The following is a 13,357-nucleotide window of genomic DNA, read 5'->3' as shown; positions in this document are numbered from 1 at the left end:
TTCAACTGTCTCTAGGTAATCTGAGATTTCTCGAGCATAAATAACTTGACAAAATGGTGAAAACAGAGCACGTGGCCGTCGGCAGTCCGAACCCGCGCATCTTGCTGATAAATATGTATCGAGTGGCCGACATTCCGGCTTTCCAAAGCAAGGAGAACTGGTTCTGATAGACTTGCACTTGTATTGTAGGGCCTTCCTCGCCGACTGTTTTGGCAACCGAAATCAATTCTTTAATTTGTATGTTTTATATAAATACTGATTCCGCCTCTTTCTCAAAAAAGTAGGCTGATACTGCAAAAGAAGTAGCTTTTGTTTCCAAGGTGTTAACTATATTTGTACCGAACTTTTTACTTTTCATTAAAATCGTTCCAATTAATTAACTGTGAAGAGGTAAAGAATGATTTTCGATTTCTTTTTGTATTGTCATTAATGATGGCAATCCCACAAGTTATAAACACGTTGAGAGCCCATAGCGAATTGCCAATAAATTTCAAAAAATAAAATAATAAACTGATTTGGATTGAATGATGCGCATGTGCAGATGAAATACCATCTACGTGAGTTATTATTGAAATACTATGCCGACGAATATAAAAACATTTTCTCTACGTAATAATTTTATGTAACATGTGAATCGCCTTTTTTGTAACTTTGAATAAATTAAAATTGGACAAGCCATTGAACCCGAGGTCAGATAAACATGCCTTTATTAATTCATGACTTTCGCTTCTGCTAAATTTCCTTTTCGTTATGGTGTTCCTCACTTTATTTCCTTTTTTGATTCTCTATCAGCATTGGCTATAACACCGATAAAAAAATTAATTGTGAAAAATTCAATTTAAAATTTAATCAGATTAAAATGTTAATTTTGTGAATTGTGAACCAAACTGATTCTCCTTCTCTTTGAACTATTCAAACTGATACTTTAAAAAAATATTCTTTTCGTATTTTTCATGTTTGTGAATGAACACAAAAACTTCAGGACCAATTTTAATAAAATCTGGCACAGGTTTATCAAGACTATGGCAAGAATTATAAAATCATGAAAATATACAGGTATACTACTACTAGGTATACTCTTTCTGCCTACCCCTCCGGGAAAGAGGCGTGATTTTATGTATGTATGTATGTACTACCATATCGCGATTCCCATACGGTTTACTGCAAACATGCAACCTTCCAATCATCACCTACTCAATACATATTAAAAAAAGCGAACGTTTGTTAAGATGTCATCGTGTGGATGTATGTTTGTAACTCTTTCTCTTTTAATCTACTGGCAGATTTTTATGAAATTTGGTACACACAATAATGACTTGTTATCTCATATATAATTAAAGTTCCATTAATCAGTGAATGCTGTCAACCTTCGTTCCGGAACACGTGGTGTAGTATATCCAAACTACACATATCGGATTATTGTGAAGTATATCAAATATCGATTGTTGTGTTGTGTATCTAATATCGATTAAAGTGCGAGTAAGGCGACACCAAACACATCGGATACAGCATCGGGCGAGCTGGTCCGCTGTGCCACTTTCCCCGAGCGAAGGGCTTTGATTTGTTGCTGTGTTAGATATGTATGTATTGCTGGCAACTGACATAATTATTAATCAATGCATTGAATATATTTATATAGTGCCGTGTGATTTTCGGCACCAATAGAAAAAAGAATAGGACCACTCCATCTGTTTACCATGAATTTTGTTATAAACAACTAAGGAATAGGCTTATAAACTTGGGATTCTTCTTTTAGGCGACCTGTCACTATTTGAATCTCAATTCTATCATTAAGCCAAACAGCTGTACGTGGCCTATTGGTCTTTTCGAGAATGTTGGCTCTGTCTACCCCGCAAGTGATGCGGACGTGATTATATATGTATCTATGTAGAAAATATTTCGCTGAGATGGCCACAGTATTTTTACAGATGTAGACAAACTTAAGGCTGAAGAGTGACATCTGACAAGCCACACAAACAGTAGACTCGCTGTTTTTGTTTTAATCTGGTACATCACTGTACCAGATTAAAACAAAAACAGCGTTGTAACAATGGGTAGGCAGCAAGATCAGTTAAAAAAATATCATCAACCTGTTCTTGCGAATTTCAGACCTAGGACGACTATCGCATCGAAAATTATCACGGTAGGTTGAATTCAATATTTTGTTCTTTATTCGCCTTCTACTACATACACAGGAAATCGTTTGGTTTTGCTCTCCCCGTAATTACTAGAACAAATATTTCACTCCTCTTTTATATCTACCGTTTTCTACTCTTATCACTACCTTTTTTGACGTCAATGACTATGTTATCAGTTATACTATATGGGCTGCCCTACATTTGCAATGTGCTTGTTTGGAATTTCAGTTTACTAAAAGGATGTTGTAAACCGGTCGTCGCTAACTTAGGTCTCGCGAATACAATTAATTTCGACGACCAAAACAAAATGCATAAATCTAAACCCATTTATGAAGAACTTGAACCTACTGTAGTTTGATACACGAATTAATATTGTAAAAACATTAGTCCGGCTCCAAAATAAATATATTATTAGTTTAAATTTTAGTAAAATTTTAGTTTTTACAAAATTGTAAATATTTCTTAAACAACTTAACCGATTTTTTTTTAATTTTCTTTTGGCAGATGGCAAGAAATGTCCAAAGTGTTTATTGCCATCATGTCGCGATAGGAAATGCCACACTGATTCAGCATCAGCCAGACGACAATAGTCGCGCATTGTTCAACACCGGTTCTTTGACCGACTTAGCCGTGTCCTTGACTTTTGTTATCTCCTCTCATTATCGCAATGGATTTTACTATCGTTTAAATTTTATAAATTATATTATAAATCAATGTCTTTTATAAAATCATGTTGGATTAAAAATTATCATGAAAGATATTTGAGTTATTAATGTTTGGGATATAAACCGCATCGGAATTTCGTCAAGCTTCAAACTATTTACAAATGTCATCAAAATATATGTAAAGCCATGAAGGTAAAAGAGAGAGTAACCTACTTTCGTATTTCTGAAATTAGTGGGATTACACCTTCATTCATTTGTAGATGCAAACGTTGATAAATAACAGTGTGAATAAGCTAATGGGTCATAACTGTTTAAGCTTGAAGAGCCAAACAAATTGCTAGATCCAGCTACAATATAGATATCTAACACGCGCGATGACAGCGAACAAGTTTCTAATCGGCAAATGTGCAGTTTCACTGGCTTTAACTAAAGATAAGCATTAAGCAGGGTCATCGGTCAAATCAGCCAGAGGCGGAGCCGCGAGGGCTCGCGTGCGCAGACGCAGGTTTTAGAAATCCTGCTCATGGCTGGGTCTAGCATGAACGATGCACGAACTAAGGGATCAGCACCTCGATAATACTAGACATTCACATTATTATCTACATTACTACCTTCTTTTATTATCATTATAGTATCAGATCAAATTATTCTCCAGTAAAATTTATATCGCTTGTTAATTGTTAATTGACATCGGCACCACAATGACTGAAATCAAATTATTATTGAGAAATGGGAATAATTCTAAACTGATTTGAAAATTCATCATGAAACAACTTGCCAACTGATTCTGTTACCATGAATCAACAGCTGAACACTTATTACCCGGAATTTCTCTCTTTCTCAATCTCTGTAGTATGGTAATTACCATTTGGATACCTAGGATCATCTTGTCCCACAATGTCCCAATGGGACGAAACCGCCAGGATGGTGGAGATAATCATTGTTGTCAAACCCCTGTTCATGCAAACCAAAACTAGAGGTCAATAAGTAACCACAAATAGGTGTTAATTTAACTCTGCAAGTGACTGTACATGCACGGCTTATGAAATTACCTGAAGGCACGGGCACAAAGGCCACCGTCTCCTCAAGGCGTGCGGCATCTTCTTCCTGGGCGGGTCGGGCTCCGGCGGCGGGTCCCCGCAGGCCCAGCGCACGAGGCGCGCGCGCGCAGCCTCCGCCACCTCCACCCCGCGGGACCACGATGGCAGGCCCTGCAATAAGAATTAAAATTAGTTTAATACGTTCCGTCTCACATGTGGATCAGTTGTTCAATTCTTAAATTTTCTTGTCGTTTCATGCTCTTCTTATATGCTTATTTGAAGGTTTTCTTGCTTTGAAAATCTTTTATTAAATAAGGGTTGCTTGTGAAACAAAAAGAAATTAGAATAGAATAGATTTATTTTCAAAATTGGATACAAGGTATCACTTATTGACGTCACATCACTCAACTAATTATAACTACTACCGCTTCCAACGCGCATGTGTAGAAGAAGCGGGGAACAACAATAAAATTACAATTATTGAGTGATGTTGAAATGTCCCATAATAAATATAAATATAAGAATATCAATTATCTGTAATTAAGACTCCTGCGAACCACCAGGACAACCCAAAGGTCAAGGAAAAATTGTCTTTATCAGTTTTTTATATTGTTGAGTCCCAAACTCTTAAACGATAAATCCCAAACTCTAATTGGGGCTTAATCAATCTGGGTGGTCCTTATAAATTCTTTGTAGTGTCTATAAAAACGAATGATCTCTATCTCATTAATGGAACGCTCATTGTATGTAGAAACACATGCGTTACGTATATAGTTTGTGCTGACAGCAAGAGTGAAATGATCTTAGCGCGGACATAGATTTAACAGATGGGCGCCGATGGAAAAGCGAGAACGATTTGCGATCAGCTTTCTTCTAATGACGCAACAGCAGGAAATGTATTGTGCGAAGCAGGAGCCATTGTATTTAAAAGGAATGTATAGTTTCATATTGCCTCAAACGTAGATGAACCTACTTACTTTCTTTGAAAATAATTACTCGTTCCTAAACTTATGAAATACTGATTAGGTCTAAAAATATAAATAAAGCATGGCCGACGCAAATAATTAAAGCTTACTATAAGTATAGTACGTGAATTATCTTATTAGAATGCCACAAAAAAGGCCTAATTCAATATTAAAGATATCTACTCAGAGGTAGCTAGTTCACGACGATTGAACCACAAAAATATTTTAATGCCACGCAATAAATATAATTCAATCAATAGAATTGATAATTGTACTTATTACACTAGCATAGAAATAGAGGGCATTAAGAATATGGTAATACAACTAATAAATGCAAATGACACCGATAATGCGATCACGATCAACGAATCAATCATTTGTGCCGAGTTTATAATCATCTGACCTCAAACTAACATTAGGTTAAAAGCAAGCAATGCTTTATTTTAATGCATCAACAAATTAGTTTAAAAGCCTACCTTTTGATTTTGATACCTTGGTTTTATAAATAACAAAAACGATCGCATTTGACATTGAAATTTTACAAAGGTATCCAAATATGGATTGAATTAGTCCGACAATTGCGGACGTCTTGATGAAAGGTCAGGTCAAGACTATCCTAAACGGACAGGCTTGTATGAATAGAGTTATGAATTTCGATGAAGTTATAAAAGTATACAGAAATCATGGCAAGAAGTAAGATGAAGTATCTGTCTACCCATCCTAAAAACAGAGATTTTACTAATCAGACCGAAAAATACTCTCCAACCCATCCGCAAGCCGAAACAAAACGGGTCGCACCTGTTTGCACCAGTTCCATCGGTACGGCGCTCGCGTACTCTTTCACTTTCACCCACATCCTAGCCTCATCACCAGACGTGACTCCCATGGTGATGACGGCCTGGTGACCCACATCACCTGTTCACGGCCGCTTGAAAGTCAACATCCTCGACGCACCCATTGTTGCATTCGTTACACTTTTAGCTTTCAGACTATTGTATTGACGTGAGAAAAGTAGCAGCATTAATCAAAATTGTATGATCATGGTCACCAGTACATGAATTGTTATTAACAATAACAATACTTAACTTAAAATAATGCTATAAAATTTAGCTAAATTTATCAGAAAAACCTATTAAAATATTTCTCGATGTAGTGAACTAGAGCGGATATCGGAATGATCCAAATGTTATTAATTGATTTGGATTAACCCATTGTGACCAATATGACCTATGCAGCTTCGCCGGTCAAGAATGAAAATTCAAGGTTGCTTATGAGAAATAAACAATCACAGAGAAACCGACTTTTTGTACAAATAAATAATCCGTTCGTAAATCCACTTTCATCATAGTTTCGGGGGAAACATAAAGATTCGGTTATCGTCGGGTGATCTGTTCGCAACAGTTCAGTAAATGCCGCACTCAAAGTTCAGGTGAACAATAGCGCGGCCGCACTGTGTTGAAACTCTAAATGGAATGATCACAGCTGATTTAGAGGGGTGTGCATATATTACTGTTCGACGTGTCAGCAGTAATATTTAGGTCACAGACTCAATATAAATACTTAACATGATAAATCTTATCTCACCAAGGGCAAATGATGTATGAAGAGAAAATGTAAATTGAGAAATGTGATACGAGTATTACACCCCATTTAAATTTATCCTGGAAAAAAATATGTTAATTAATAATCTAAATACAGTTACGGTGAACTGAGATGGCAAATGTAATTTGCGATTCATTTCATCTTCAGCCAGATCGCTTATAATTTGCAAATATAAAAAAGTACATGAGTATAAAAGTTCCAAATAAAAGCACTTTGTTATCTTATTAATTTGTTAGTTGGACAGGTGGAACACTGACCCTAAATCACCCAATAATGTGGTTTAGAAGCGTAGATTACCACCTTGACACCTCAAATTCCTGCAGTGACTGTCCTGCACAACATTTTAAAGATCGAATTGCTCATCAATCATCATGCAGCCACTTGAATTGAATGGTCATTATTTAAATAAATTAGGTATTTAACTTTCAACGAGACTGCAGACATTAAGTTTCATTGTTGATCTCATTAAATACCTCCACTGAATCACCAACTACCTTAGTTATTATAAATATCACCCAACTGAAGTTTTAGCGCATAACCAAAATCAGTTAATATTTTTAAATATCCAGCCAATGAAAATAAAGTTGGATACGGTATCTGGACTCAAAAGCTTAGATAATGGGTGCAAACCCAAAACCCAAGCAAGAACTTGCAGAACGACAGAGTTCTATACGTTAGAAACGCTAGCTTATGTATTCTTATCGTGATGGTTAAATTTTACGGTTCTTGATTTAATTAATGCAATACTTATTATGTTTATTTGAATTTTAGCAAGTCACCACATAAATCTTTCACACTCATCACGATTTACGACTTCCTCATATCCAATCGAGTTATGCAATAAGTAATTTGATTGGTGAGGATCGAGTTCTTCTAACAAAGATCTAATTAATCGATATAACATCTCGGATAACTAGAGTCGTGTTTTGAATCATTAATCATATGAACTATTTACAACAGGTTTTGGATGAGTGTATAGTACAAGAAATGATTCTTCCAGGATCGTGGTCAAAAGCAGACCAAGAGCATCTCGCCAGAGAGATAAAGGCGATGAAGATAGCAAATAAAATGAAAATCCTGTAAATATAAAACTGAAATGGTGGATTAAAAACTATTGTGTATCAATCGAAAGAAATTGTCGTAAATCGTGTATAAAAACGAAGCCTCTATCGGATTTCCAAAAATAGGCATAGCGATAAGTTATTTGTAAGGAAATAATTTAAAAATTGTAGGCGAACTTTAATAAAAAATATATATTATGGATGAAAGTCAACAAACCTATACAATTAAAAAAAAAACCTTTTCTCATTTTAATTTGAAACAACTAAATATTCTGAACACGGCAACTCACTCGAAAGTAATGTAAAATTGGTACAAGTAAACAAACAAGCTATAAATATTGGTGATGTCGACCATTATTAGCTGACAGATAATAAACCCAAATCATGCCCAGCATACTGATACTAGAACAATGTAGAGGTAGGTACGAGCAACAGAAAAGTGGAGACTTTGGAAACAATAAAGCACGCGGACTGTTTACATTCAAGCAATGGATTTATTGTGACATGCGACTACTCGATAAGAATCACAATTGCCTTCCTTCAAAATGTGAATTATCTGTATCCATATAATAAGTCAAAACTATAATTTTAGGAATCAATGAAAACCAGTGACAATGTAACTCTACTTTATTACTTTTACATACGACTGCTAAATAAGAATCACAATTGCCTGTTTTAAGAATGTAGTGTTAAAAAAGTAAGTTTTTTAGACATCAAATCAAAAAGATTAATCACGATCTGTATATTGTATATCAAAAGCAACACTCGGAACTAGATGTCCGAAGTTATCAAACAGACCCGAACACAATAGACGGACAAACAGCAGCCGGATCTAAATTTATTGGTGATGTAACGACACCCGCCCTGACCTCTATCGTTATGTAATCTGAAGCATTACTTTTGGCTAGACTAGACATCAGTCTTTCATCAATTGTCTGACTAATTGATCCTGTATGTAATTTGTCAGCTGTGGTATGCATTCATATGAGTGACCGCAAGGCTTGTGGAGAGAGATTTATTCATATGGCATTTCTGTGGTGTTAATAAATTCACTGCATTATTGTAATAAAATGACCTAAATTATTTTAGATTTAAGAGTTTTTGTCTCGATTTTCGAGTAAAGGGCGACAGTAGTTTAGATTCTATTCATGATTATGGCTCTTTTTGTCAGTTTGTGGTTGAACATCAAACTTTGACACAATTTTTTGTTTTTTTAATGTATATTTAATTCACACAAATACATGTTAATAACCTATTTTTTATTTTTGTTATTTTGCCTTATCGTCGTCAATTACTTTTTGAGATTGACAGCGATTAAAAGATTACAGGTAATTGTATCACCGTCATTGTAGTGTTACTCATATTTTTTATTTATCATTAACTACTGACACGACTAAAAACAAAACTCAGAGGTTAAATGGCCATTAACCTTCAACTTTCATCCATAATCTATATTGATTTCAATCTCTCTGATTTGTATAAAAATATAATGTTTCACTTGCGAAAGTATTAGTCTCAACTTAGTTTGAAACAATATTAATTCAAGAATATATAATTTACATTAAAAAAATTAATTAAATTTTCAAACATAAAAGATGGCATTAAAAATCGCTATGTTTATCATTGCCGTGTACACTCACGTATTAATGGGTATGTTACTGTTCTATTCAAGAGAACAAAATCAAAAATTAATCAAATGTAGATATGTATTTAGTTAACTTCACGTTACAAGTAAATTACTCTGTCTTCAGCAATCCCATTGGAGTCAGAGTCCCCAGTGAAAGCTCTTGATGACCGCATCGTAGGAGGAGTAGACGCCGAGCACGGGACAGTTCCCCACATGGTGGCCCTGGTCTTCGGGTCTACGGTCATCAGCCTGACCTGCGGGGGGTCTATCGTCAGCCGGCGTCACATTCTGACCGCCGCACATTGTTTAGTACCGTTTGTGACGTGGCAAGGAGAACTGTTAGAGTAAGTTGCTTTATTACTTTAAGAGGTAATTTATTTGTATTATAAAGATTTAATCAAACCAGTTTAATAAAAAAAAAACTGATTTTTATATTAAGAAACAAATACTTGTATGTTGAAAATATTGTAATTGATGCTGCAATGTTTAATTGGTCAGTTCAATCGTTGAACTAGTGAGACTTTATTCTCAGTTACTTACATCACTTGAATAATTCCTCTCAAAATTTGAGAACTACTGAAACCAAAAAATTGTATTCAACATTTTTAAGTTAAATTAAAATGCCTATATCTGGTGAATATTTAAATACTTAACTTTTTAAACTTAATTTTCAAAGTAATCATTTGTCAACGCAGTACCCTCGCTGCCGTCGTGGGCACCAACAAATGGAACTCCCGAAGCAACCTGGTTCGATTCTCGAAGCACATCAACCACCCCCACTACGACAGCACGTTCATCAAGAACGACGTGGGAGTTCTGATCCTGAGGGAAGATCTGCAGATCACTAGCGCTGTGAACATTATTCCTCTAAATTTTGAGTGGGTGGATGGAGGAGTCGACAGTTATGCTACGGGATGGGGAACCATCTGGGTAATATTTTTTTTTTTAATAATTTGCTGTCTTAATGTCACTGATGTCTATGTAAAATCTTAAATCAAACATAAACAATCTCTTGACCGGCAGTAATTATTTAGTTATTAATTATAAACTTTATGCACGTAAAATGTATAACAGGTGGGCTTAATTTGCAACACCACGATCCCTGCCTACTACTTTTGCATCATCAATATTCATCAGTATTTTCATGCAAAATCTTGGTCACAACTTCAACTGTTTTATCGAGGAACATTCGTCTAGGATCACAAAATTTCTGAATAAAGCATTTGAAAACTAATATGCAACACATATTATTTCAGTTATGGGGACCAATACCAGACCGCCTACAAACTCTGAATGTGAGGACCATTTCTGCCCAACAATGCATTGATGAAGTCAACGATGCTTCTCATGAAATGGGCTGGTCGCCTCCGGTTCACCCAACGGTGGAAATCTGCACCTTCCACTCTGCCAATCACGGCATGTGTCATGTAAGTTTTTATGAGATAATTAACAATTATTCTTAAGATGTTAAGTGCCATTGAAATTTGACCTTGGTAAGTCTTGAAGATAGGATTTTGGTAAAAAAGAGCTTGCGGGAAGAGCTGCGAGCAAAAGCTAGTGGTATATAGAGGGACATTAAACTGACCATTGATATAACTTCGCTGATTCTTGCTGCTTAAGAAATAGAAAAATAACCAATCACCAACAAAAACATATAAGTACAACATATAAGTTTAAAATGACTGATAGCACTCATTATAAACATATAACAGTTTCGATCATGGGACTAACAATAATGACGTCTTGAAGATTTATCTGGAGTATGATTAACACTCACGCAACACAGCCAGCGTTACACGCTCGCCCGCGGGTCTCGATAGCTATCGCATAATAGTTACCGCTTCACTTTCATTATATTCATTGAACATTTAAGTAAGATACATTTAAACTCATAGAACAGATTAGAAAAAATCCTTTTGATAGTGGTTTCGGCCAAGTTTATAATTTACTTTGAAAACATGTATTTCACCGGACAATCTCACAGATGAACTGAATATTGTTCTTCGGTTTTAGTATAACAAAGACATAAAACTTTAAAACCTAGATCGATATGACCGAGTGCAGCAACCCGCAGACCTAACCACTAAAGCAGCCAACAGAAATTTTAAAACCTTAACGAATTTTCTGTAAATATTGATAATATATTTCTGTGAATATAGTTATGAATGTGGATGAAGCGAAGGAAATATGCAGAGATCGTGGCAATTGGAAATAGGGAGTCTCTGCCTACCCCTCCGGGAAAGAGGCGTGATTTTATGTATGTATGTTTATTTCTGTGAATAAGGGTGACTCTGGCAGCGCTCTGGTAGACAAGCAGAGCGGCCATCAGATCGGCATCGTGTCCTGGGGGTTCCCGTGCGCGCGCGGCGCTCCCGACGTGTTCGTGCGCATCAGCGGCATCAAGCACTTCCTACTACCAATCCTACAAGGACATATTTAACAATCTAGTCTCAAATTATATAAATGTTCGTTATTCACTTGTTATAGTGTTAAAAAAGGTTGTGATATCAACGGCACTGTGAAAATATATCAAATATAGTTTATTTTCTAATAAGAACTTATTTTTAATCATAGACTAAAGATTGTTCTTTATCAAAGTTGAACAAGCTGCATGATTGACTACTAGTGCTACACACCATGGAAAATGTTTGACAGAAAAACATTTGTGAAATTCGCCATACATTATAATTACTCTTGGACATGCACTGAACATCAGTGGCCGTATGTCAGTCACATCAGAACTTTGGCATAAATGCATATTTCAAACAAAATTTATTGCAGCAATAAACTAAGGAACTTTTTATTTTTCCTCAAAAAACGGGATAGTGACATGAATTCTTTGGTAAAACTGTAAATAAATACAATGTATTAGCGAAGCCTATTTTGACTGCCTGAATAAATTAAAATAGATCTCTGGACTAAGAGGTAAATAAGAGACAAAAAAGCTGTAATAACTCTCGACCAAAAGAAGACCATTCATGTTCTTTCATAAAGCTCAATTTAACGATATTGTAAGTAAAACGTATAAAAACACTAACGACCAACGACTATGAATGCTATTGGTACTACGCTACGATGAGAATGAGACTAAAAACGGACTATTGAAGTAAGAGTAATAAATCGAATCGCATTCAAAACAATGGGACAATAATTTTTGTTGAATACTTAAATTTACGTAAATATTTGGAATCATTTCAATCGCCAATTCTTCTGGGAAATGATCGAGACGCCGTGGAATCCAGCGATATTTTCGATACAAATAAAATTCTTTTACAATAACACGACGATCAATGTGCCAACACAGACCTGCATTGTATTGTAATGACCGATCAAGAATACATTGGTTTGGTATTTATTTTGTAATACATTAGCTTACAATCAAGTATTTATTGGCAAATTCAAATCTATATGGAATTAAATTTGTGAAGAATGTTTGGACAAACAAACATTTACTTTTACTCTTACCGGAAAGTAATAACGGGGAAATACGCGAAGATGTAAAAAATTTAATAGAAGATTGTAAAAAAATTGCAACCTAAAATAATATTTTGCTGCCGAATACCGAAACAGTTTAGGCAATTAATCACATGCCTGCAACTCGTCACACAATCAACTTTCAACAAGACAATGCGGCGACTAATGTCGATAAAAACAACAATGTGATCAATAAAACTGATATCGTCTAAACACAAAAATGACTTATCGGATTGAATAAAGAGTTAACACATACAACCTTTCAAACGCATGCAATAGTGCAACTTACATGGTTATTATGTGTTGCAGTTCGCAATAATTACATTACAATACCTCCGGTTAATGCATTGCGGAGTAATACTAACATTAAGTTTCATTGCTGTGACTCTCCCAATTATCTGTAAGTTTTTTTAAAGTAAAGACCATGCATTCGTTTTAATCCTAGATGCCAGAAACTTGTTGCAGTACTGAAATGTATACAAGCTAAAAGTTACAGGCGTGTTGCCATTCATTTGTTATCATCCTATGATATTGTCCAATGTGTGGGGTTAGACAATGTACACGGAAAAATCCATTCACTTTTTGACATGCCAAAAGATAGATTAACCCGGGTTATTCAAGTGAAATTACAAAGCTAAATTTCAAATCTACTAAATACCATATTGCCTTCACAGTCCAACAAAATAGGAACAGATAATCTTATGAAATATAATTTTACAGCTGGTGGCTAGGCCGGCAACCGAAACGCACAAATCTCAAATTGCCATAGCGCAAGCCAACCATTG

General features: G+C 35.4%; 2 protein-coding genes across 2 annotated transcripts in view; one reads left to right on the top strand and one right to left on the bottom strand.

Moving 5' to 3' along the window:
- The window catches only part of LOC106136489 (disheveled-associated activator of morphogenesis 1), a 53,072-nt gene that overhangs the window by 22,702 nt on the left and 17,013 nt on the right, over positions 1-13,357 (bottom strand). The window contains exon 3 of the mRNA XM_060948132.1: positions 3,856-4,014. Within this exon, the coding sequence (XP_060804115.1) occupies positions 3,856-4,014 (159 nt within the window). The remainder of the gene's footprint in view (positions 1-3,855; positions 4,015-13,357) is intronic.
- Positions 8,984-11,635, top strand: LOC106136490 (chymotrypsin-2). The gene is made up of 5 exons (XM_013337055.2): positions 8,984-9,121; positions 9,223-9,442; positions 9,794-10,028; positions 10,355-10,525; positions 11,383-11,635. Exons 1-5 carry the CDS (start codon positions 9,067-9,069, stop codon positions 11,536-11,538), a joined length of 837 nt encoding a protein of 278 aa, XP_013192509.2. The 5' UTR covers positions 8,984-9,066; the 3' UTR covers positions 11,539-11,635.

This window comes from Amyelois transitella, chromosome 15 (genome assembly GCF_032362555.1).
Source record: "Amyelois transitella isolate CPQ chromosome 15, ilAmyTran1.1, whole genome shotgun sequence".
NCBI classification, from domain to species: domain Eukaryota; kingdom Metazoa; phylum Arthropoda; class Insecta; order Lepidoptera; family Pyralidae; genus Amyelois; species Amyelois transitella.
This window is presented reverse-complemented; position numbering and strand designations above follow the sequence as displayed.

What these genes read in the sequence shown, in the direction of transcription:
- LOC106136490 (XM_013337055.2), top strand. Translation starts at nt 9,067, where the DNA reads ATGGCATTAAAAATCGCTATGTTTATCATTGCCGTGTACACTCACGTA. An exon ending in GTACACTCACGTATTAATGG is followed by an intron (nt 9,122 to 9,222) that starts GTATGTTACTGT and finishes CTCTGTCTTCAG; the next exon opens with CAATCCCATTGGAGTCAGAG. An exon ending in CGGGATGGGGAACCATCTGG is followed by an intron (nt 10,029 to 10,354) that starts GTAATATTTTTT and finishes ATATTATTTCAG; the next exon opens with TTATGGGGACCAATACCAGA.